This window comes from Chroicocephalus ridibundus, chromosome 12 (genome assembly GCF_963924245.1).
Source record: "Chroicocephalus ridibundus chromosome 12, bChrRid1.1, whole genome shotgun sequence".
Taxonomy (NCBI): Eukaryota; Metazoa; Chordata; class Aves; order Charadriiformes; family Laridae; genus Chroicocephalus; species Chroicocephalus ridibundus.
Genome location: NC_086295.1, coordinates 5,480,325 through 5,505,566, shown reverse-complemented (window position 1 = coordinate 5,505,566; position 25,242 = coordinate 5,480,325). Strand labels below are relative to the sequence as shown.

The following is a 25,242-nucleotide window of genomic DNA, read 5'->3' as shown; positions in this document are numbered from 1 at the left end:
CTCGGTGGTTTGGGCTGGGTTTGTGGGTGTATTTCATTTCTCTCATGCATGGAGTCAAATAATTCCTGAAGCTGATACGAGCCTTTTGCTCGACAGTAAAGCGTGTATTGTGGTTTAATGCCTGTTTAGCTGCTTTTCCCAAATACTTCTGGAGTGGCATTTCGGTTGCTTTCTCCTGGCTCTGCTCTTCAGCAACCTGATCCCACTCCTCCTGTCCGCTCGTCCTTCTCGGAGCACATCTGCGGGAGGAGCAGCGTGCTCGGGACTGTCCCACAGTTGAAGAGACAGGCAAAGCACAGCACCCAGGCGGGGTGCAGCACCGGGGAGGGTGGGGGGGGGAGGCAGGGGGTGCGCGCTGCTCTGCTGTATCTGCAGGTCACTACAGGAAATCGGAGGTACCGGGAGTGAAAGCTAGAAGAGAGGTGGTAAAGAGCGTGTAGAGGGCAGCAGTGGGGATAAGATCTTTCCTTCCCCTGACAGGGCTGGGGCCACTCATCCTCTGGAAAAAAAAAATATTAAAAATTATCCCAAATGCAAAAAATAATAACCCCCCCTGCAGCAGCACGGTAGAGGTTTTCCTTTTGGCTTAACGCATCCTGAGCTGGTTTGTGCATTTTCTGCGCATCTGTAGCGAAAACATAATTAACATGTGGTTATTATTTTCTCTCCTGAGTAACTTTCCCTTGCCCTCCTCCAGGCCTCTCATCAGAACAGGCCTAATCAGATTTGGGTGGCTTGAGAGCTGGGACTGTGCACTGAGAAGGGGGCATCTGCCTTAGGTGGTGGTCAGAGCAGATGGTGGTCTTCTCAAAGAATGCACTGGGAATAGGAACAGCAGTGCGGACGGATGTCTGGCACAGAGACTGTTCAGATTTCTTTTTCCCAGATGAACGTCCCAAAGATGCTGGACATTTAACACATACAATTAAAAAACCCCTCCGCAGATAAACACATGAGGTTTAGCAGTGTAGGACATTGTTGTCTGACAGCCCTATTCAGGTGTGGGCTGGATGCTGCATCCTTTAGGACAAGGTGTTGGAAAAAAACGCATTTAGGCTGTGCCGAGGAGGAGGAGGAGGAGGAGCAGGGTATATCTTTGTGTGCTACTGCAGCACAGACAATGGATACAGCCCAAAGTGTCCAGGTCTGCCCTTCTTTCACATGGGTAACAGGCGCTAAGGTGTAAAACACCTCCCTATCTACAGACTGGACCAAACCCCGGCACTGGATGCGCAACCCCTCTCCCTTCTCCCCAGATTTGCTAAGAACTGTGGGAGAATCTGTTCGTGACAAGGTGCTAAGATGCGGTTCATTATAGTCTCGTGTCCCTCTTGTCCTAAGCATTTAGCGTCATTTAGACAGTCTTTCTCATACAAATGTGGAGTGAGATGGAGACACACTGGCAGGCGTGGGGAAATGGGCAGCGTGTTGGTGATGAGGGGCGCTGGTGACAAGGGGCGCTGCGGCTGGGTTTGGCTGTAGCAGCAGCAGGGTGTGCAGGGGAGGGTCAGCCTCAGACTCGGGATCGGGCATTGTCCGCGGGGAGAGGTTACGTGTCCTCTCTACATCGATGCCGTACTTCGCCCGTGCCTGGTGGGAGCTTGTCACAACTCCGGAGCGGTGGCCAGGCTCGCAGGACAGATTCATCCTGGCAGCCCGTGATGGAGGCTGGAGGGCTGCGGGATGCGGCAGGGGGAAAGCCTGGCGTCAGACGGGCCCTTCGGGAACTGTGCGGAGGCTGGGGGATTGGGTAGGCTCTGCAGCGCTTTTGATTTGTCTTTCCTGCTCCATCCCTGTCCCCGGCAGAGCTGGCACGAGGTTCTGGGGTTCCTGTGGGCGTTACTGAAAGGCTGAGGACATTTGGGCGGGTGGGTTGGTGTTGTACAAGTACAGTTCACCTGTGCTGGCTCCCCCGGAGCCAGATGTTCAAAATTATTTCACAGTTGTGCCTGGTGAAACTCACCCGAGCAAAGGTACTATCGCAGGGGGAGCGCTGTAAAAAGAATTGACGAGACCAAAAAGCAAAATGGATGGAGGCCTTTCACTGACAGCAGGAACAGCATCACAGGGGACACCGGATAAATCTGACAGTACAGCCTATCCCTAAATACGTTTTAGCTCCAGAGACAGGGAGTGCTGTGATGTGAAAGCCGCGGTGCCAGGCCTTAGGACAGCACAGCTCAGTGGCAGAACGCTTGAGCTGAGAAGCCAGGCATGTTGGAAAGATGCTGCTCCAACAGCTAATAGAGGCTACATTTTTCCTGGTACAAGTACCCTTCAGTGCCCATATTCAGTGCCCCAAAAAAGCTGCACATCTATAACCTCTAAGAACATTAGTCAACAGAAGGTTTTCACTATGTGAATAACCACTTAGACTTTCTGTGGACTTCAAGTGATAAAAAAAAAATAAATCAAGCCTGTTCAGAAGAGCCTTAGACAAGGCAAATGGGCCTGAGGGTATTATCTGAGAAATTGTCTATTACTTCTATAGCACAAGCCTTACTTAGAGCATACAGAGCCTTCACCTGCTATGAAATAGCCCACCCCCGAGCACGTGGGGCAGCACCGGCTTTTCCAAGGAGCTGAACCGATGGCAGGTTTACACTGAAATGTGCACTTAGGAGACTGGCACGATGCTGGCCCAGGTGCGCGGTCCCATCCAGCCCCATCCAGAGAAAATCTGCTACGTCGATATCCCTTCCAGATTCAGCTCCAAGTCTGCACCATGTCAGGAGCAGTTTTTATTTCCGAAGCTGCTCGTGGTAAGAGTCACAGCAGTGATACCCAGTCCTCTGGGCCTGAGAGCTGGCTTAAGCTCACCAGGCAGCAGCAAAAGCCTCCAGCACCTCAGCAAGGTGAATTTAAAGAGCTCTGATGATCTGCAGTTACGCAGACTGGCAGAATGAAGTTCCTCGCCCAGCTGGGAGCAGGAGAGTTGGCAGCAGAGCCCGTTTCCAGCTCCTGCCCACTCGCACCCCTCTGGGACAGCCTGCTGAAACCGCTTCTAGGGATAAGGGGGGAAAACAGCATCTAATTCAGTCCTTCCTTTTTTTTCTGCCAAGGCTCCAAGCCTGATTATAAGGCAGCCCCACCGTGGCTGTTGGTATGGTGGTAGAGCGCACATGGTGCAGCTCCAGCGGGAGACACCACCATCCCCAGACAGCCTCAGCCTCGGGGACTGGCTCTGGACGTAGAATCATAGAATCATAGAATGGTTTGGGTTGGAAGGGACCTTAAAGATCACCTAGTTCCAGCCCCCCTGCCATGGTCACCAGCGCTTGCGAGACCTGGAGTCATATCAGCAAAGGTCCCGCATCCCACCGCTCCTCCTGGGCCCAGTCCCCTGATACATGTCTGACTGAATGGTTTCTAAAAGAATAATTTCTCTCTACCATCTACACTGTACATCCTACATGAGTCCAGAAACACCGACGGCACTGCTGATCCGAGAGGAACAGCTTTTTTTGGGTAACTTCCATCCGGAAGTTATCTCCCTCACCCCACAATTGCTTTCAGATTGGTGGTTCTTGGCGGGTATTGCTCTGAAGAAGGTAAAAAAGCAAACAAATGAAGCACAGCTCTGCAAGGCCTTGTTAAATGCATCTAAAATGGAAGGAAATCCAGGTCTGATGAGGGGCCGTTGTTCTGACTCTTCAGGTTATGTCCTGCCTTTGCAAAGGAAGAGGGGTCCAAGCCCTCAGGGCCCTGAATGATGGAGGAGCTGAGGGGACCGTCTGTAAGAGCAGTGTGTGGGCTGTTCTCAGCTCTCCTCGCGGGCCGTGACTCAGAGGGGTTCGCTCTGACCAGGGGAATTCGGTCGCTGACTAAGGAGAGCCACAGAGCCCCGGAGAGGTGGCCACGCTCCTTTCAGTGAGGACTTTCTCATGAATCTCTTTGTCCAAAGCATTCTCAGCAATAACCTCCTGCAATAGCATTTCTACAGTCTGCTCTTACGTTAGGCCTGACATGAGCAGTCTGTGAACTACATTTTGGACAAACAAATGGCGGGGAAACCACGGAGGCGCAGAGGAGCATCGATGCGGTGTCCGTTCACCCAGCCCGCACGGATGCTCTGGCTTCCCAAAACCTCGTCCGCATTGCTGTGACAGGGGAACACACGTTCATATCTCTTTCTTTAGTGCAAATTAGCAGTTATGTTCCCCTGATCTTATATCAGCTGTGCCCGCCTCTAAAGAATTGCATCAAGATGGGCCAAAGCCACCCCTGAGTTTCGGTGCCTGGTTTAATTAGCTGATTGTAGCGAAGGCAGGTACCTGTTGGCCAAAATCGTCGTCTTTGTTGGAATGCTGCTGACTTCCACTTTTATGGCGGGTGCCAAAGAGCAGCAATTTATTTGAGGAGAAATAGCTGCAGACTGCGTGTGCGTGTACATGGGAGCAGACAGTAAGAGCAGAGGTTTGGCGTAAGGGCTTCTTCCCTGCGTGTCTGAGATGAAGGCAGCGGAGTTAAGCGGAGGGTGGTTGTGTCTTGCCAGTGCGGTACGGGGCCTCTCATGGAATGACAGGTGGGAAGGCGAGATGCTGTGTGAATGGTTTCTCTCTGTCCTTTGCTCTGCTTCGGCTCAGCAGCCCAGAGGGACGCGTTTCCCTTCCCACACACAGGCAGAGGCGATGCTGGTGGCTCAGGATGGACCGTTCCTCGCCGAGAGGGAGGGGATATTCTGGGGGAGACGGGGTAACTCAGTCTCCGTGAATCAGAGTTTGGGCTTTCTGCTTGCCAGAGACGGTGATGGGTCTGTGTTATGGGAATCTGTGGGCTAAAGAATGATGTGTGATCAGGCACCCCCCCAAAAAATAAAGGAGAATAAACTTTGGGACTCCTGGCTTGGCTTGCATTTGAAGGAGTGACCTCAAAGCAAACCCTGAGTCATCCACTCATCCATGCTGCCGAGACATCCCAAACCTTCTGGGTTTCAATGCTGCAAGTACCGTTTGCAGAGGTGCCCAGTTACCCACAGGGCGTTCCAGTTTGCAGTCTCACAGCACTGGGACAAGCAGCCAGCCCGGGGGAGCTGGTCCCCTGGGGACACGCTCACATTTATCATTCCCATCAGTGGTTTGGATGCTGGTTGTGCGGCTCCTTGAGCCGGGACCAGGCATCTCTGCTGGGTTGGGAGGAGGCCTGTCTGCTCCCGCTCACCTGCGCTGGGCGTTTTGATCCAGCAGAAAGCCCTTGAGCTGGTGACAAAGGTCTGGATGTGGGCTGGAAAGTACAGTCCTGTCTCTTAGCAACTGGTTCCTACCTCTGAGCTCTCGGAGCCGTGTGTGGGACAGAGAGCATCAGTCACGCTCCTGCTGCAGCAGCAACGCGCTGAGGAGGGGATGGGGGATCAGGCCGGCTCCAGCCACCGCCAAGACGCTTAAAGAAGCTCAGGCATTTCTAACACAAGCAGTCATCTGTGAGTCCTAATCAAAGCTTCGGTTTAATTGCTTTCCTCGTGCCCTTCTCTGCACGGGGAACGGAGCACGGATTGGCTGGCGGTGGCGGCTGCCTGCCAGCTACCTCCAGAGGCTGCTCCGTGCTGCCCCGGCTTTTTTTGGTCACAGGGGTGGGGACCAGGGAGGGAGGAGGAAGAGGGAGGACACGGCCCATGTATTTCTAGAAAAATTAGATGTCATAGGGTCCTTCCCTGAACTCCCCTGCACCGCACTTGGGAATCCCCCGTCCCTCTTACGGACATTTGCATTGCTATTTTCTCTCTCGGTGCTCGGTTCTGCTGTTTCACCCTCATGTTTCCTCCTCCTAACCAAAAGCCGCTCCTCTCTGGTGAGCGTTTCTCAGAGGCTCCCTTGCCAAGCACAGTTTCATAAACACTTTCACGAATCCTCTGCTTTGTCCTCCTAATTAACCATCCAATTGGCCCCCAATGGAGCCTTCACCTCTCCTGCGAAGATCCTGCTTGCGCAGATTATAACCTGTCAGCTGCCAATTTATTCCTCACGCAGAGGGCAGGTTATATTAATTGTCTGGCTTCCCTGCCCCGTTTGGTTTGCCCTCCCTTTCTTTAGCTCCCAGTAGCATCCCTGTTTGGAGACACAGACTCACAGAAAAGCAAGGGGACCCAGATGTGAAGCAGCTCGGTGGGACCCATGTGTCCAACCTGCCGTGATGCAGCTCTTAGACCAGATGTGATGGGATGTTGTTGGCCTGTGTCAGACCTGGGAGAGGGGTCTCTGTGGGTGGATTACCACGATGGAGCGTTAAACGACACACTTGACGTCTGCTCCCCCCACGTGTAGTCTCAGTCAGGAGCTCAAAAAAATCCATTTGGCCATCCCAGGTTAATGGGGAATCCTTCCTGGGCATCATTTACAAGTCAGAGCTCAGATTTTGGAGAGTTGGGGTCCACCTTGTGTGCTTACGTTGGAAACATCCAGAATATAGGGGGGGGTACCTGAATGCAGGGAGAGGTCTAACAGATTTCCATCGACATCTCTCCCCCATGCCCCCCCAGTTCCCTCTGTAGGACCCCCCCACCCTTACAGAGCCGCGTGTGCAGCCCAGAATAAACGCGCGCAGGGACAACAGTAAGCGCCTGCTCTCACCGAGGGCACCTGCCGTGTGTTTTGCTGGGTTCCCACGTTGGGAAAGGGGGTGATGGAGTCCAGCCTGACCGTCGTGGTTCAGCACCGTCCGCATTTAAGGCACCGTATTTTTGAACCCAACGCGCGCTCATGGGGAGCAGCAGCAGCGAGCGACGTGGTGGGGTAAAGCGGGAGATCGGCATTTCCAGGCTCCGGCACCACGGACGGGCTGTGCTGAAGCCATCGCAGCTTGGCAGGGCTCAAGTCCTGCCTTGCCCTTACCTGGCGAGGAGGCTGGGTTTGGGGAAGGGAGGGCGTGCAGGCGCTTTACCCCCCACGAACGGCTGCTGAGCTGTCAGCGTTTTCCTAGAGGCACATCTTGCTGTTCCTGTGGGAGTCTCCAACTGTGGCCCACATACTCAGAATTGCCAGGGAACAGGGAGCTGACACTGGGATGCCAGGCATCCAGGGCTCAGCCTCTCAGCCCAGCCTGACCTTGATTCACTGTAGCATCATTTGTAACTTATTTTACATAATTTTGCTTGCCGTTGACGAGCTGAACTGCCGCTGCTGCTCTGTGCCGCCTCCTACTTAGTTTCATTTTGACATCCCCGTGTCCTCGCTGTAGGTGCGACGATGCTGCACGGCTGCCCTAACGCTGCTGGGTCTATTCCCAGGAAGAGAGGGGTCACCTTGCTGTGACAGGTAACCTCATCACTTGTTACAGTGCCTCGTCCCCCTCCAACTTGAAAGATTTTGCTTTGGTAGTGATCTTTATTAGATTAGTGCCTCAGTGCTGGGGAGATGGCTCACGCTGATAAGTTACTTCAAGAAAGAGCCAGCTCTAAACATGTTTGAGTTTGCGTTATAGCTGTATATTTTCAATATCTTTTACATTTCTAGTTTTAGATTTCTCTCAAGATGCTATGGAATATTAACCCTCTTCTAATTATAAATGCAGTCTACCAGTTTCCCCCCTTTTTCCCACCCCTGCAGCTTCCCCCCCACAAATCACCTAAAACAAGATTCAAATGATATTAAGCAATAGCTAGCCATCTTTACAGATTTATTACAAAAAAAAAAAACAACCCACAAAACCTCACATTTTAACTCTACCTATTTCAAAACAGTAAAAAATACTGCAACGTTATAATAATCCCCAAATAATAATGTCCGTGGTACTGTCCCTGGTGGCAAGCCACTGTGTGACACTTCTCCTGCGCCGGTGGCATGCTGCAGAGCCGAGCAGTGCCATAGTCCCCAGTTGATGGGTGGGAAGACGGTGGCCCCAGGGAAGCGATTTTCTGGGCAGGTCAGTCAGATGTTCAGCCTTTCTCACCAAAACCAAGAGAAATGGTGCTCTGACAGTGTAAGAGACGGTCTGTAAATTCCCTGATGAGGGGGATCCACAACCCCCAGTATTTTGTTACCTTTCAAACATCCTTCTCGCCTGCCCTGTAACCCGCAGGCAGGGCAGCGCCGGCTCCCCGCTCCTTCCTGGCAGCCGGGCGCGGGGTCACGTTTATTGGGGAGCGCTGCGCTTGCCTCTGCGTGCCAGATTCTGTGGCTCCTGCCGGTAGGCAGCCCGCTGCTCGCGGGGAGGCAGCTCTGCTCTCCTGCGTGGTGCAAAATGTCCTCTGCTTCCCAGGCGGAGTAGGCATCCGAGCAAACCTCTCTGCCTGCGGGGCTTCTCCCGGTCCGGGATGGAGAGCAGCACCCCGTTCTCCATCCACCAGATCCCGCGTTCACCCACCTCCCCTTGGCACCAGCCGGCAAGGCAGCCCCGCAGCAAAGCCCACCTGGGCCCTCTCCGCAGCTGGAGAGAGGGCTGCCATTTCCAGGCTCGCCCCTCCCAGGCCGCCGTGTTTTCATTCCCAGGGCTGGGAGCCGGGAGAGGAATAAGTCGAGGTCAGAGCAAAGGCCTGGACCCATCCCGACAGCTCAGCTGCGGCTGCTGAAAGAGCAGCTCGCTCCTAAGAGGCGCCTGTCCCCCCACTGAAAGACATACACCTCAGCTTTGTTTGCCGTCTAAAAATAATGCGCCCGGCTCCCCCTCACAAGGAAGTATTTACTTTGCAAAAAAAAAAAAAAAAAAGTATTGTGTACAGTTCTGGGTAGAGAAACAATGCAAATGCACCCAGCGCAGGCTGGTGGCCGGGGCCTTGGGCACACCGGTCCACCGGCTCCTGGCCTGAGTCAACGCGTAGCTTTGGGAAAATGACTTATTCTTTGTGCTTTGGTTTCCCCTGGAGAAATGAAGTCTCCTGGGCTGGAGTGAAGCTCGGCTGATCAGCAGAGCCGGGGCTGGTTTTACTGCAGTAAGTAGGACTGTAGCTGGAAGCGCAGGATGGGACTTCATGTTTGCTTGGTGGTTCCCGGGAAATGACATAAATGCTTAGCGCAGAGAAAACATCATCAACATTTCAGCAACCGCTTTCCCCCCAGTTTTCAACCAGAAATGATCAGAAAAATTTCCCAGCAAAATATTTCCAGGAGAAAAAAGAGCAAACTCTGTAAAGGAGACTATTTCCCATATTCTTCTGATGGGTTCTTTTTATTATGAGAAATACATCTGGTATTGTTCTCAGCCTAGCATTTCCCCAGTGCCTATTTCTAAGGCACGCACTGTGCCCGTGGCATGAGGGACAAGAGGAAGAGGGAAGTTCGAGGAATTTAGCTCTTCTTTCTCCTCGCAGCATTAGCAGAGGGAGCCTGCTGTGGTTTAACATATCCCCCGCAAAAGCTGCTTTCATCCTACACCTAAATACCATGAGGAGTGAACTTCCTAAAGCCCTGGAGAAGTCTAAATATAGAAGCCAATCAAGGACTGACTTCCCAGAGATGAGAAGTACCAAGAACAGTTTCTTGATCAAAAGTTGTAAGAGTCCATATTGAAATAAAACGTCGGTTTTGGTACTGAGGCCTGTGCAGAAGGAGTAGTTGCAGAGGTGGGCTGTGCTGCCTGTGCTCGCTGCTCTGTCTGCCAGTGGTACCACGGCGCTGGGTGCGGGACGCAGCCAGGGAGGCCGTGGGCTGCCAGGGAGATGGACTCGAGGTATCGTCTCTGAAGCACCTGACGGGGATGTCTCTGACGGGGTGTCTCTGACGGCACGGCAGCATTTCATCCCTTGCTGGATGTCGCAGTTTCTGTCTGACTGCTTTGTCCTGTGCACGTTGGCTCCTCGTCACAGCTGATAATTTTTTTCTAAAGAACAGACATTTCCTTAGAACAAAACACAAGTTGTAGAAATTAGAAAGGCGCCTTAAGGAGAAAAGAGAGCAGAGTGCTCCAGGTAAAACACAAACCCAAGTTTGCTGATCTCAGAACAGGTATGTGACGGCACCTTTGCGCAGGCGGCAGAGGGAACCACCGAGGGTTGTCAGTGCGGGTGAGGGACAGCTGATTGCTGCAGAGATAGCGCTGCCAGGCAAGGGCTGGGGAACACGCAGTCGTGCCGTGGGGTGGCTCGCTCCAGTGTGGGACTGGGGAACCCTGATCCTGACCCGTCTGGGGGAAGGCGGCCGTGCCTCGCTGCCGGCGGGCAGCAGGAACGCCAACAGAGTGAACCACGCTGCGTCTCTCCTGCATGCAGGGGAGGTGACCTTGAGGGGCAGCTCGATACAGCTGGCCCCAAACCTCCCGTTCGGGTGGCCCGGGGATGAGGGTGACAGCAGCCCTTCCAGACAGCAGTGGGAAATTAATGTTTAACATACTGGGGGGGGGAGATGCTGTGGTTGGGAGATAGGGAGATGAACGCTTTCATGTGGGAGATGCAAGAAGAGGTGAGGGCAGAGGGTCTGCTCCCCGGCCAGGGAACAGAGTGCAGCCATTATCAGGCAGGGCTCTGCTGGCAGGAAGCGGCTTTTGACTCACAGGAAGCTGAATTCGGCTGGTATCGGCCCCTCGCGCAAAGGCCAGGGGAGCATTTTATCTACCGTTGAACACAGCAGATGGGGAAGCGGTCGGCGCTCCCTCCCATCCTTCTCCTGCTCCAGCACCCCCTACCCAATGGCCCTCCCGCGTCCCCCCTTCTGGAAGGGGCAACTTTTCTGTGGAGCAGCAAAGCAGGGGCAGCTTCCCAGGCCGCAGGGGAGCTGCCAGCCCTACTGGAGGAGGCAGAGATTGTCCCTGCCAGCCGGTGCCAGGGCAGAGCCAGGACCTTCCAGGCATTTGAGCCCAGCCCAGGCAGGTACTGGGTCTTCCAGCAGTGCCCACCCCAGTTAATCTGAAGAGGAGCACACAGGCTTTGGACAGCTGTCTCCCTGGCTTGCAGTGCAGATGAAATCCCCCCAGATTCTCCTAAATCAGAAAATCTGAGGCAGGGAAGGTCTCGCAGGGACGGGGAGCCCTGTGCGTGGGGCCTGCTGCTCGTCCCTTGGCCTCTCCGTGGAGCTGCCCCGGGCTGGGAGTCTGGTTTCGCGCCGGGGCGGTGGCGGCTCGCAGGGTCTCAGGGTGGATGGAGGTCACCGCGGAGGGGATCGGATGGCAGCTGCCAGCCGCAGACCTGCTGCCCTGCGGAAAACCCAGTTTGCTTGTCAGTGCTGTAGTTTAGCTGCGAATCCCTCCGGTTGTGACAGTTTTCACACGCAGGCCGGGCAGCTGAGGAATGGAGGCAGGGGCCTGGGTGGCTGGGAGGGGGAAGGAGCCGGCTGGGTGGGGGGAGGCCGGCCATGGAGGCGTGCGGGTGCCGCTGTGGGGCTCCAAGGCAGGGCAGGTCCATGTGGGAGCCATGGCAGGGCTGCCAGGAGAGCGGCAGGGAGCAGGCGGGACAGCCGGCGCCTGGGGCGGCGGGAGCCTGCCCGGTCCCCGGGGCCAGCCCACACCCTGGGGTGCCCGCAGCCGTGTCGGGGCCCTGCCCGTGTCCGGTCGGGGCCCTGCGGGCGTGAGGAGGCGGCGGCGGCGGGCCCGGCCCGGCCCGGGGGAGCGGATTACCGCCGGCAGCGCGCGGCCCCGCCGGTTGCCATGGTTACCCCGCTACCTGCCGGCGGGGCCTCAGCCCGGGCCGGGCAGGGGGGGGCGGCCTCCCCCCTTCCCTCCCTCCCTCCCTCCCCGCCGCCGCGGCAGATGTCACCGGGCCCCGCCGCCGTACGGGGGCTGACCGGGCCCCGTCCCCGTCCCCTCACGCCGAGCCGGGCCGCCCCCGCCCTGAGGCCCTGGCCCCGGGGAGCGGCGAGGGCTGCTCTGCGGAGGGCGGGCCGGGGGAGCGGGCCCCGGGGGTCGAGCGGGCCCTCCGGCGGGCAGGAGGGAGGGCGGCTGCCGAGAACAAAGATGCCGGGGCAGGGGCTGGGCAGGCGAGCGCTGGCAGCGCCATGGCCGGTCCCCACGCCTGCGGTGGCGCAGCCCATCCTGGTGCCTCGCCCCAGGGCATCTTCTTCTGCCTGAAATGGCTGTCGCCTCTTCACCGGGCACGCTGGCCTCGGTGATGAGGGTCACCCCTGCGCGGTGAGGTGACCCCGGCCCGAAGCGGCCCCCTCCCGGCACGGCCCTCGGCTATAAATAGAGCCCGGTTGCCCGAGAGCAGGAGGTGGCTGCGGGAGAACGGGAGGTGAGGGCGCTGGGTGGGCAAGATGGAGCCGGGGAGGCGCGGGAGGGACCCGGGCACTGGGGCCATGGAAGAGGCTGGAGGGGGTGGCTGCGGGGGGCTGCTGCGGTGGGCAAGGGGGCTACGGGGGCTGGTGAGGTGTGAGGAGGAGGCAAGCGAAAAAATGTGGGACTAGAGGAGATGGGAAAAACAAAGGGCAGCTGGGGAGGAAAAAGACCTGATGGGGAACCTGGAGGAGAGGAGGGAGAGCACTGACGGTGCTGGGAAGGTGGGGAGGAGGCAGGAGAACGTGGCGGGGGCGAGATTTGTGGGATGGGTTACGCAGGGATGGATAAGGAGAGACTGGAAAAGGGGGAGACAAACTAATGCTGGGCAAATGTAGGGAAAAGGAGGATGCCTGTAAGGTGGGAAAGGGACTTCCTCTCCTCAGCACCTGAAATGCCGCCCGTTCCCAAATGCTTATCTCAAGGCTGAGCTTTTGCTCCTGAAATCTTTTACTCATTTTGGGGGCAGGTGACTTCCCATAAAGCCCTGGCATCAGGAGGGGGTAAAAGCATCCCTTATTCCCATCCTTCTTCCCAAATTAATTTTTATTGCTTTTTAAACCTTAGGGTTTTTAAGCCGTTCTGAGATATTATGGGCTCTGACTCATGCCTTGAATACTCGTGAGCAATACGGGGTGTGGAAGGAGGAACCAGAGGGGCGTGGGCCCCTCTGAGAGGTAGGCTATAGTGTGTGTGTCCTCTTAAATCCTAGGTCAACATTTGGTTATATTGCCAGATATAAACCACTGTAATCCTAGAAGCACTGACTTGATACAGCTTCTTATATCCAGTGGCTTTGATACCGCATGCATCTCACCTACTTCCCAGAGCTAAATAATCATCACGGGGAGAGAAGTCACAAGGCTGATGAGGGGATGGAGAGATGCAAAGAATCAGGGGAGGGTCGCTGCAGGGAATGGGATGTTGAGGAGGCAGCTCCGGCGTTCAGCCAGGGTGGAGAAGGCAGCGCTGGAGGTGCAGAGAGGCTGTAGTGATGCCCAGACCCTGAGGTTACCTTAACTGCATTCATTCTGAAACCGATGAGGAAATAGGGAACCGCTGGCCATGCAGGGAGGAGGGTTTTAGTCGCTTGAGATGGCCCTGGAAATAGTGATTTGCGCATGGGGTTGGTTACAACCTTAATTTTGAGGGCTGCTCTTGTTGCATCTGACTGTGCTTTTCTCCTGATGCATTTTTCTTTGTCCTGTTTCTGTAATTATCCTCATTTCAACCTTGCTCTGAGGATTATTGGTCAGTAGGAAGCCTCCTAATGCCCGTTCCTCCTTGGCAGGGGAATACCCATGCCCTCGATTAAAGCGAAACTCCCTGAATGGTGACAGAAAAAATTAGATCTATATTCCTCAAAGACACTCCCGCGGGGGGAAGTTTCCCGACCCTCACCACAGCAGCACTGCCACCCTGCCCCTTGTGTTCATTCTCAATATTCTCTTTGTTACAGCCACCTTTATATACGGCTCAGGGCTCCCTGGGGAAGGCAGAGGTGGTTTGTATTGGAAAATCCTTGTGCCCGTGTCCCGGGTGATCACACCGCCCTGTCCCACTGTAGTCCATGCCCAGTAAGGCAGTCTCTTTTCCGAAATTGGGGTGAGGAGCCAACTTTAATAGGCAACGCTTTACATTAAAGCCTGCTTCCCCAAGAAAATAGTCTAACAGGAGGCGGTCCCTCTAAATGATTGATTTTTGAGAGTCCCTTGACTGGTGGCTTAAGAACAGCATTTATTCAATCTATAGACCGTGTAAGATACACAAGAGCCCAACCTCCAATAACAACAAAAAATGAAGGGTAGAGGAGTGGGTGTTCCCTTTGCCTGCAGACCTCTGCCAGCCTCCGCCTGCATTCACAGATGCCTGAATGCATGTGAAAAAAAGATAGTTTGCAGGTCATTGAGATGTGCAGGTTGCTGCTCACCAGCCTGGTGTGTACCAGCCAGACGGCATCCAAGCATACCTATTTGGAAAGCGGGCCTCAAAGGGACGCATTGTGTATATATATATGTATGTATATGTGTATATAATACATATATTTATGTATATATGCAGCTGTCTATGCAACAATGGCGTTTTTTCAAGGAAAAAGCTAAGCGACCTCTCAAAGCCTGGCCCTTTTTCAGTACCCCCTGCCATTACAGCAGCCTCCGATTGTCTCCATTAGCACTCCCGGCTCTGGCGCTCTGTGCTGGAGCACCGTTAGCAGCTGCCGGGTACCAAAGGCTGCCTCCCCTTCCCGCGGCGCACCCTGCCAGTGTGAGCTGACACTGACGGTGCCAGTCAGCTCGGAGGAGCACTGCTCCCCACACTTCCCACTCCCACCAGTCTGTCACCACTGCCGTGTGGCAGAATTACTGCCTCCTGCTCTCCGGCACATCCTAACACACAAAGAGCTGTGCTGCTGCTGCCAGCGCTCAGCTGCTCTGCGTATGCGAGAGAGGGAGGGTGCCTTGGAAAGGTCAGTGCAGGGAAGGAGGGCGATTCTGTCTCCTTCCTTTAGGGGCCGTATCCTGGCATCGCAGTGAAACCTCGTCCTGCCGGCTGATCCATGTTCGTGGGGATGGCAGCCAGCGAGGGTTGTGGGGCTTCCCAGGGTGGTTTAGTACCATGTGCAGGTCCAAAGAGCTTCCTCTGCCTGTTCCCTGCCTAGCAAAATCATCCTAAATTATGAAAATTGAATTTCTTCATTGGTTGTGACTCCACTCTGGACTCTTCCCTTTTTTTTTGTTCCTGGCCCAATTTCACTGGCAGCTTTAGCAGCACAACAGCAGCAGCCGCCACTGCCCTGGCTACAGCAAGATCCTCCCTGGAGCACTGTTTAATTTATCCCCCACATCCCCCATGCCCAAGGCAGCCCGGAGCTGGAACACTGCGACTCTGCCCCCTCCAACCGCATTAGCCCCGGGCCAATCTTGTCACCCCTGTCACCCATCGCTGACACTAACTCAACTTGCCTGCACTGTTGTAGGGGGCAGATGGACTGTCGGAGCCCGAGGGCATCTCTCTGAAACGCGTGGCGGTGGTGGAAGATTTCTTTGACATCATATACTCGATGCATGTGGAGAGCTCGTCGGAGCCAGGCAAAGCACCCAAACATGCCGGGCAGAAGAAAACCTACCGAGCGGTGAGACTCCCCCTTCGCGTGCTCCGGGCAGCGAGGGGATGGGAGCGAAGGGGCAGAGGGGCCGTGGGCATCCCATGGGGAGGGGGACAGGGATGGGAGGGCAGGTAGAAGCAGAGCCGCTGGCGGGAGGCAGAGGCAAAGGACAGTCCTGTTTGCCTGTGCGGGGAGGCATGAGAAAGGAGTCGTTTAAAGGCAGAGCAGCTCTGCTTGGGAGACGGGAAACTGGGCTGCAGTGGCAGCACGATGGTACGGCTGCTTGGAGAGGAAAGATCAAGTGAATCATACAAAAACAACTCTACATGTCTGGGGGGAAAAAAAAAGAGAAACGCTCAGTATTACTGATGGACAAGGGGACGTTTGCCCAGTCCCCTGCGCACTCTGCCCTGCGCCATCTGCTTTGTCTCTGTCGGCCAGAGGGAAATGTCTCACCTGGGTTTTGAAGGGCAGGAACAGCCAGAAAGAGGGACTAGGACACGGCCAGAATCTACCCCTCTTCCCCAGTGGGGTGGATGCTCTCACCAGCCCATGGCTGGGCTTCCTCTGTTGCAAAATGGAGGCAGCCACCGAGCTAAGTCTCGTCAGGTGCTCCGTGGATGCTGAGAACCAGCTCTATCCATCCTGAAACCACTCTAGTTAGGTCAGGAATAATTTAGCTTGAAGTGTGCTTCTCCAGGGAGCTTGCTGTTTCTCCTGACTCTGCAGAGCCCTTCAATGCAAACATTTGGGCTCTCCTTTTACAAGAAGAGCTGAATTTACTGTCCAAAACTGAGCTACTCCCTTGAATCCTACAGCCCTAAGGACCAAGTCACTTAGAGACAGAAGTGGCTGGCTGGTGGCTCGTGTCTCTGGTGTATACATCATCTTGGAGAGGTCTGTGCAGGCTGCCCTGGTCTCTGCCATGATGCCTGAGATTATGCAGGGCTCGATGGCTGCCAGAGCCAGCTCAGGGGTGGAGTCTGTCCTGCCTGCCTGTGTCCCTGGGTTCAGCCACGGCTGTCTGTGCCGGCAGTGACCGAGGGGCAGCCCAGTGCCCTGCAGCCCCCCACGTGTGGTGGGAGCCCCCAGGGAGCGGGGCTCTGCGCTCACCACTCGTGGCACCACTCCATGCCCTGTGCATTCAACTCCTGCCCCTGCGGCACAGCCCTTGCAGCCAAGGGCAGGTGACCTCTTTATAGTCCGGGGGGGGGGAGCAGCCCCACCAGCACGACCACAATTCAAAAACTTTCCACTCATTTCCCCAGCAGACCACTCCGACCCTCCCCTAATTCCTTCAATTCAGCCCTCTGGAGGACTAATCTGTGCCCTGCACAGCCTCGGGGGAGCAGGCTGGATCCGTCTGTTTTCCCAGGCCTGCTCGCAGCAGTCAGAGCGCTTCACGCTCCACCCCTCTGTCTCCCTCTTGAGCTGAGATCATCACATTAGCAGCGTGTATCCCCTCCTGACCTGGCAGGACGCTGCTGGCTGGGCTGGCTGGCCTCGCTCATGCCCTGTCTCCCTGGAGCGCCTTTGCAGCCGGGTCTGGAAGGTGAAATGCTGCATAGCGGCACCCCGCGCCATGGCTCGGGTGCACAAAGGGATGCTGCTGGGTGGTCAGCTCGGGAGGTTTCAGTGTCCCCTGCCATTTCTCTCCCTCTCCCTTTCCCCACCGTTTCTGATTAGAGGCACTGGAGAGTTTGCCCTTGTCCGTGACCTCCGGAGGGAGGCAATCAGAAAGGGAGTTTGGATGGGAGATAACTCATCAAGGAAGCTGTCTGCTCTGCAGAGCATCAAATCAGCTGAGAAATAACAACTGTATCACTAAAATTAGCTGAACGTTTGCAGCAGAGACTGTGGGCTTGCTGGAGCAAAAGAGGCAGGGAAACCGGGCTCAGCCCCGCAGGCAGCGCGAAGGGACATTTCCCTGCCTGCCCCACAACACCGCGTTTGCCACCGGCAATTTTCAGGCTCCTAATTTCAGCGTTTCTGTGGGAGTCCCTAGTGCTCATGCATTGATAAATATCGCAGAGAGGCAAAGGCTGAGCTGAGCAGCCCCTCAGCCACAACAGAGCTCGGTGGGGCTGGAACTAAAGAGGAGGAGAATCCCATGAGGACCGGGCACCGCATCCTCCATTTGAACGGCTGGGACAAGGTCCCTGCCTGAACTTTCCACCCATCTGGCATTAGCATGCATGTAAAACCTCGGGCTCTGCTGCCGCTCAGTGGAGATAAATGTCTCTCCCTCCCACGGCAACCGCGGGTCACGGGGCTGCTTTAGCCGTGATCAAGCAAACCCTCTGCCCCATTGCACGCCTTCTATAAGATTATTTTATTCCAGGTTTAAGCATCGCCCTTTCCCGTAGGGGAGAAAAAGGCTTGGAATTGAGGTATTTTTAATTTTTGTCAACAAAATAAGGTGGGAGGGTGATGCCCCCTGGCCAGAGGAGGGAGATCAGGACATCCCGGGCTGCTCTCCCGGCTCGGCCCGTCACCAGCCATCGCTGGCGAGGTGTCTGGTTGCAGCCCTGCTTCCCGTTATGAGCCCCACTTCTGCCGGGCTAGCAGCCCCGTGGACTGGCACAAACAATTGAATTTCTGTCTGCTTTATGACCCCACTTGTAAGTGCTGTGACCCCTGCTGGGGTCACGGCCCCTGGTTTGGGAACCGCCGTGCTAGGACAAGTCACTTAGACCAAACAGGATGGGTGATTAACCGTAGGAACCAACCCCAAAGTAAGAGGTGGGCTCTCCACCTCTTAATGCCTTCCAATTAAGACCAGATGTCTTCCTGGAAGATGTTTTAGGCAAACCACAGGGCTGCAGGAGAACCTGGGTGAAGTTCCCTGACTTGTGCTACACAGAAGGTCAGACTCCATGATTTGATGGTCTCTCATGGCCTTACAGAAATCTATATTAAAATTGCCTCATTCCTTCTCCAAATAACCTAGTCTTGATCTTTAGAAATACTGTAAAATTGCTGCTGGCGGGGATTAATTGGAATAAGAGGACTCTGTGATAGCCAGGCATCTTCTGTGGGTGCTTAAGTCTGGATATAGTGTTTAACTTCAGGCATCCAAGTTTTAAATATTTATCCTTAGCTTTTCCTCATCTGTGAAATACAAATATCCCGCAAAGGTTCAGGAGACTTAATTCATTACTGTTTGTAAAAATGTTTTCAATTCCCTAGATAAAATATGTCACAGAAGTGCAAAGTATTATTAACAGTAATTGATTGTCATTGTGGGAAAAAGTGACCTGCCCTTACAAAAGATTAATGGATTCTTCAGGTTACTGGTGTGATGGTAATTAGCAACGCAAACAGAGCTGACGAGACCTTACTTTCCCATTTGATTCTTACACGTTTGTAGCTTTCCTCTTCCCAGACTTTGAGGGGGAATGGAAAGGAGTTTCTGGGAAGGAGTGGCTACGCAGGGAGCCCAAAGGTCTGTTCATTTGCCTCCCAGTGCCTTTCTGACACACCAGTTACCCTCCCAAAATGTTCTTCCATCAACAGTTGCTCCAGAGGGAGGGATTCTGGGATCCCAGGACTGGGCTGAAGGGAACGGTGTGTTGCTGTGAGTCGCTGATGTTCTCATCCAGCTGAGCAGGCGAGGTGGGAGGGTGCCGATGGCCTCCCGCGCCCCCCGCCCGGCTCTCCGTTAGCCATTCTCCCTCACCCAGGACATACAGCTGTCTCGTTATTTTCCCAGATTGCGGAGACATACGCTTTTCTCCCGAGAGAAGCTGTGACCAGGTTCCTGATGAGTTGCACCGAGTGCCAGAAGAGGATGCATTTCAACTCCAACGGACTGGAGCCCAAAGGTAAAGGCAAATGAATTCTGCCAGCAGAGCTGACACAGCGTTTCGTACCAGCGTGGTATCACTGATAGCTGTCGGGATACTGCCCCATCGATGAAATGCTTCTTAACCTGATGGTTTTCTTAACCTGTCTTATTTTTCGTGCACTTTTATAGTCAAGCTGAAAGAATTGTTTAAATCTGGTTTGCCTGTCACTGTTTTCAGCTTAGAGAGCAGAAGCAGCCTAGCTTTCTTTCCGAGCATCCCCAGTGCAAAGCTTGGGTCAAAAATATTGCAGATATGCCTGCAATCAACCCATAATCGTATGTGGGTGGAAACTTCGATTTCTGAAAAAAAACATGAGCTAAAATTTTTCCTTTAAACTATTAATTTTGTAATGAAAGACACTGAATATGTCTGAAATAACTGAAGTTTCTGATAAAGAAGTAATTTGAATTAATAGATATGCACGTCATGATCCTATTTTTGATAACGGAAAGTGTTTTGATAATCAAAGTTATATTATGCCTATGCATACAACCAATTAGTGTGGCCATTGTGGTAGTTGGCTCATTATGGTTCTTTTGTAAATGGAACCAATCTGCAGCTCCTAGGCGGTACATAAGATGGGACCAGGTTTTCTTCCAGAGTAAATGGTTAAAGTTGACGTTTGTGTGGTTTTTTTCTGAATTACAAACTCATGGTCATGATCAAGTGCAAAGGATCAAACTGACTCTGAGAGGTTTTACCCAACAAAATTGCTTCTTTAAAAACACATAAGCAAACTCCAGAGAGTTAGACTATTTCAAAACTGTTAAGGCAAACAGGCTCATTTGGCAGCTCTTATCAAGCAGAGAAGCAGAATTAAATGAACAAAGGACCCAACAATAGAAAATTTCTAATATTAAATACCGATTTCTGACTGTTTACTGCTAGGAGGAGAGCTAGGGACAGCCCAGAGGTTCCGTTTAAGTGGATTATGTGTGCCAGCTACCCAAAGCTGGTGACTGAAATGCTTTGTACTTGTTATATTTTTTAGAAACTCTCCAAATAATCCTATGTGACATTTATTAGTCTAAGCTCCGTTACTGCGGCACTTCCCACTCTGCCAGCTAAGGGCCCGATCCCTCTTTCCAATTAGGTCAAGAGAAGTTTTGGCCTTTGGCCTCACTGGGAGCAAATCTGACCTTTACACTGATGGTGCCGCATCCGTCACGGGTGACATTCCGAGTGCTGCCGCTGCAGCTGTCAGCTCCATGGACGGGAAGGGCCATGGGATGAGTCAGGCCAACAAGGATGTCGCCTCTTGGCTTGACCCAAAGCAGGACACTGCACTAAACGCCTGGCAATAGCCGAGCCCTCCACCATGGAGCTCAGGATCCCTTTTCAGGAGGAGGCTGATGAAAAGGGCCATTGTTCCTTCAGGGACTCCCTCCTGCCCACCCACCATCCGCGGGTCTCCCCGGAGCACCCATCCTGGCTCAGAGGCGGCTCAGAGAACATCAGGTGCTCAGTACCCTCTCCAGAACGGTCCTAGCTGTGGAAATCGGGGCTTAGATCTGGCTGTCCTGAGCAAATTTATAAATTAATGTCAATAATAATTTCATAAAGCTTTCCCCCTTAGCAGTTCTCTTCCAAAATAAATCAAACAGGAAAACAAAGGATCCCGCGCATAAAAAATCCTGCTTCTTACCCACCCGCACTGGAAGGACAGAAGTGCCTTTCTGCTCTGAATAGTACCTAAATAGTGACTAAGTACCTGTGAAAATGCATAGTGTAGATTAGATAAGGTAACTTTTACTGGGGAAACGTGTCTGATTTCACTAATACATACTCAGGAATTTATTGGGAGCAAATCACCTAAAAAACCATTGGGGTTGTAGAAGAGTTATGTGGGTGTACATAAATAAGCTAATATAATACACACACGTACAAGCATACATAGGTAAAGTTTAACTCAGTAAGGTGAAAAAAAATTAAGTCATTCCCATCTCTTGTCCATCAAACAAGTCTCAACACATTTCCTTAGTGATCACAAAAATCCCTGATTAAACATATCTGACATCAAACCCTGCAGGGCACCCACATAATTCATAAAAGCAAATTGTCTCGCTTATGGGAAACTTTGAACATCACTGGACTTCGCTGTGATCTCTTTACCCTGTTATTAAATTAAGACTAATTCCAGTGGAGTTATACAAGTGTGGAATTAGGATCGAAACCATTTCACTTGAAACCATTCTGCCTGCTCCATCTGTATGTCAAACACATGGGGCATGTGATACAGAGAACGTTTTGAAAAATGAGCTAAAGGATTCCAGTAGCCCCCTCTGGTGACGTAGGATGTGAGGATTGTACCCATGGAGTCCCTCAGGCCTTTTAAAACAAAGGTTTTCTTTCTTTTCCAGTTAGCTTAAAAAAGAATAAAGGTTTTGGTTTTTTAGGCTCAAGCTCTTATCTGTTGCAGTTGCACAAATTCACAGTAAATTTGCGGCTGCTAATGGGATTGTTCCAGATTTACATCAGGATGGTTTCAGGCAGAATCTAAGCACCAGAGATCATCTACCTCCCTCTTCCTCCCCACGTGAGGATGCTGAGCTGCTTCTGTTGAGCCTCAGTCATTTCTGCAGCGCTGAACTATTAAGCAGGGGATGGCAGGAGAGCAACATATCATCCTCCCAGGTCTGAAAGACTCATCCACACCTGTGCTTCAAGGAAAGAGCAGCTCTATCTTCGTTACTCTTAGCAAATGCTTTCCTAAACTCTTCTTAAAGAAGAGTTATTGGAGAAAGAAATATTGATGACCCCAGCCAGCCTGGGTAAGGTGGCAGATTTTGTTCCTGGGAGCCGTTTCCCCTTTCACCACAGAACCAGCCTGCGAGAAGCACCCCTTGCACCAGGATTTTAGCATCTTTTCATCACAAAGTAACATCCTTGCACAGTAGAATAATGGCTTATTTTGGGTGCTTAATATATAGAGATGTAGAAGTGCTCTTAGTTAATCTGTAGGTCGAAGCATGCCAGACACACTGACATACAGCCATGAGAAAAGAAGGGAGGAATTAGTTTACGAGGTTCCTAAAAGCTTTGCACCTTCATATTTGAGCAAATTGATGGCCTGAGTAGCTCTGGCCCCGCTTTCCTGTATCCACAGGCAGGAATGCTTCAGCTGCCCAGGGTCAAATTAGATGGACCTGGAAAAAAAGCATAATATTTCCACAAACCCGGTTAGTATCTTGATACAGAAGATTTGCAAAAACCTATGTGATGTTTAAACCTGTTACAGGCAGTTTTTCGGTCAGGTCATTTCTTAATCAGACATGATAGATCTGGTATTTCCAGAGGTGTGGAGCATCTTCGGGTCTGCTGAGTTTCACTGGGATTTTTTGATATTCAGCATTTCTGAAAAGCAGGCCCATTATGTTTGGGTTGATGGGTTTTCTAAGGTGCTGTAAAACATTTTGTGAAGGCTCTTTTTCAAGGGGCTGTGTCAGAGGTGCCTGTGAAACCAGTGACCCCAGAAAATGCAAGCCAGCCAGGGAGATTCAGAGATGGGAACGGAAACCTCCCACCATTGGTTCACCTTCTGCTCCTGGAAATCCTTCCCCATCCGTCGTTGTTTAAGCTCACTTTCCAGTGGACACCACACATCCCTTCAAAGTGTGCTGGAAGGCTGGATTAATTCTCCACACTTGGATCTGCCTGTACTGAGGGCAAAGAAATCTTCCTTTTAGCCAGCAGCCATCCCTGTGGGAAACGGCAACTTTCCTCTTGAACAAACCCATTGCACAAACCTGTAAATTCAGTGTTAGAATAGATCCTTCTGGTGGTCTTCATGTCCTATGTGGAGGGCTTGCAAGCTCCACGGTGATGACGGCAGAGCTGACAAATCTTTGAGGGTTCAGAAAAATCACTGAGACTTTGCTTTGTGGGGACTCCTCTGGTCTGGCTCAACAAAATGATCTGCAGGAGCAGTCTGAATCTAGAATGATCTCTAGAGCTCAATGTGATGCAGCCAGAGGAATCAACAGGAAGAATTTAAATTAAAGTTCGTTAAAATTAAGTTTATGTTTTAATGAGCGTGTTAAAAATAATCTTCATCACCAGATAGAGATACTTAATAAGTTGCCTTAATGTTAACTCCTACCTGAGGGAATCCCAGCAAAATTGGCAAGACTTTGCAATGCTAAAGCAAGCTGCAAATATATTCTTGTTCATCAACCTCTGCATAAATCCCATTTGCATGGAAGTGCTTCGGAGGCATCAGCAAGACTTGGTGCCTTCCTCTGCTACAATCTAGTTTGGTAGACTGAAAAATCATGTATTATGGGTAGTCTTTTCCGCAGGTGACAGCAATGCTTTTTTTTTTTTTTTCCAAAACAACATCTGTTCTGTAATTATGTTCTTGGTGGGGCCGTGTTCTTATAGGAACCTTAGCTCAGCGGGCACCAGCTCTAGCAAGAGATTTTAAGCACTTCTAAATACATAAGTTTAACGATTATGAGAACACATCGTAGCTTTGTGCTTCCACATCCCTGTATCTAAATAAAGTTTTTCTTCCGTTCTTCAGAGAGCGAACCACCTTCCTCTTTGGTTTCTGGGATCATTGACTACAACATGCCCCTCACCTCTACTTACCTGAAGCAAATGAAGCTGCGGGTAATGAATTCCCAGGAACAGGTGAGTCGCGCTCCGGACGCAGGGCGGTGCGAGGTACAGAGCGGGTTTCTGCCCATGCTTAGGGGGTGAAGGTGCTTGATTGGTGCTTGGCACATCAATTTTTGGAGGATGCTTTTGGAAATTGCCAGTTTGTCCAGGCGGGCCAGGCTCTGACCAAGTACAGCGAGTGTTGGTGCCTGGAAGTTGGAAGGGCAGCGTGTCTCTGGTCTTCTGGCTCAGAGAAAGCAGAGGGGGCTACTTCAGTCATGGCAGTGGAGAGCAGCAGAGGTGGAGTTTGTGCAGTTATTGCTTATAACAGTCTGCTTGTTCTTTAGATGTACAGTTCTTCTAAGAAATTGTCTTAAAAATAAATATGGCAAATAGAAATTTGTTTCTTTACCACCTCCTAATTGTCTGGGAGCATTATCAGAGGGGGTCTGACACCCAGACCTTGCTTCGGTTGCTCCAGTGCTCTCTTAAACGGATCGGCAACTTGAGGAAGTTCAACCGCAGCTACTTGGTTCTTGTGTCAAATTAGTAGAAGGCTCAGTTGTTTGATGAAAGTGTTAAGCCATCGGATTTTGATTTGGGAATGGATGGGGCAGACTGCCACAGGATTATACCCAGGCTGTGCAATTTTCTGAAGTTCTGCAGCTGCAGAATTAGCTATGGGAACCTCTGTGCACCATGGAAACAGTCTATAAAAAGAAAAGTATGTTTTAGTTGCTCCCCACAATCTGCACTGGAAGCCAGTGCTGGATTTTCTTTCCAGCACACTGAAACCTGAATCTGATCTCATACATTGCTGCCAGTTGCAAGAAGTGAAAGAATTTGCATTGTGCAGTGGTGGAAAACCTTGCTGATAGCTTGAGCTGTGAAGTTGTGCCCAGTGGGTACTTTTATCTAAAGGGACATTGGTTAGAGCATCTCTTGCCAGGGTGTAAAATTCCGGATGTGGGTTTGCTGTCAGGAACTGGCGAGATACCGAGCTCCTCCATCGCTTCGGCAGCGAAGCCTTCTTGCTGGAGGACAAAATGGCACCTGGCTGGAAGCACTTCTGTGTTTTGGAGCTTTTTTCCTTTGCGTGTGTTGGATGCTTGAGTGGGTTTCAGGTTTTGTTTGCAATAAGTTATGTTATGGGCTTTTGAAACATGAAAGGCTGCGATGTGCCAGGTTTGGCGCTCGGGCTGCATCGGGGGGGTAGAACTATGGACAGCTCCGGGGCCGGCTGGGCTGGGGTAAACTGGGATGAGCTGGGCTGGGGTAAACTGGGGTGGGCTGGGGCAAACTGGGATGAGCTGGGCTGGGGACATGGGGTGGATGGCTGCACCGCTTTGTGACATCTGATGGCTGCTTCGCGACCAGTTTTGGATAAATAGGATCAAAAGCCGACATATTCCAACCACATCTGGCTTGTGCAAAGTGTTTGCTGGGTCTCGGTGCAACTCCTAGCAGAGAGGCGTTGAGATTGCAGGCCCTACCATTGTCCGTACCGATGACTACCAACCTATTTTTCAGAAAGGCGAGGAACTCAGTGGTCCATGA

At 52.4% G+C, this 25,242-nt stretch overlaps 1 protein-coding gene across 2 annotated transcripts in view; it reads left to right on the top strand.

The window, feature by feature from the left end:
- The window catches only part of NOL4L (nucleolar protein 4 like), a 64,481-nt gene that overhangs the window by 3,158 nt on the left and 36,081 nt on the right, over positions 1-25,242 (top strand). The window contains exons 1-4 of one of the 2 annotated variants that reach the window (XM_063349832.1): positions 12,025-12,091; positions 15,110-15,265; positions 18,951-19,062; positions 23,609-23,718. In XM_063349832.1, the coding sequence (XP_063205902.1) occupies positions 15,194-15,265; positions 18,951-19,062; positions 23,609-23,718 (294 nt within the window). In that variant the 5' untranslated portion in view covers positions 12,025-12,091; positions 15,110-15,193. Of the gene's footprint in view, positions 1-12,024; positions 12,092-15,109; positions 15,266-18,950; positions 19,063-23,608; positions 23,719-25,242 lie in introns of those variants that run through there. The other variant, XM_063349830.1, reaches the window with a different exon arrangement.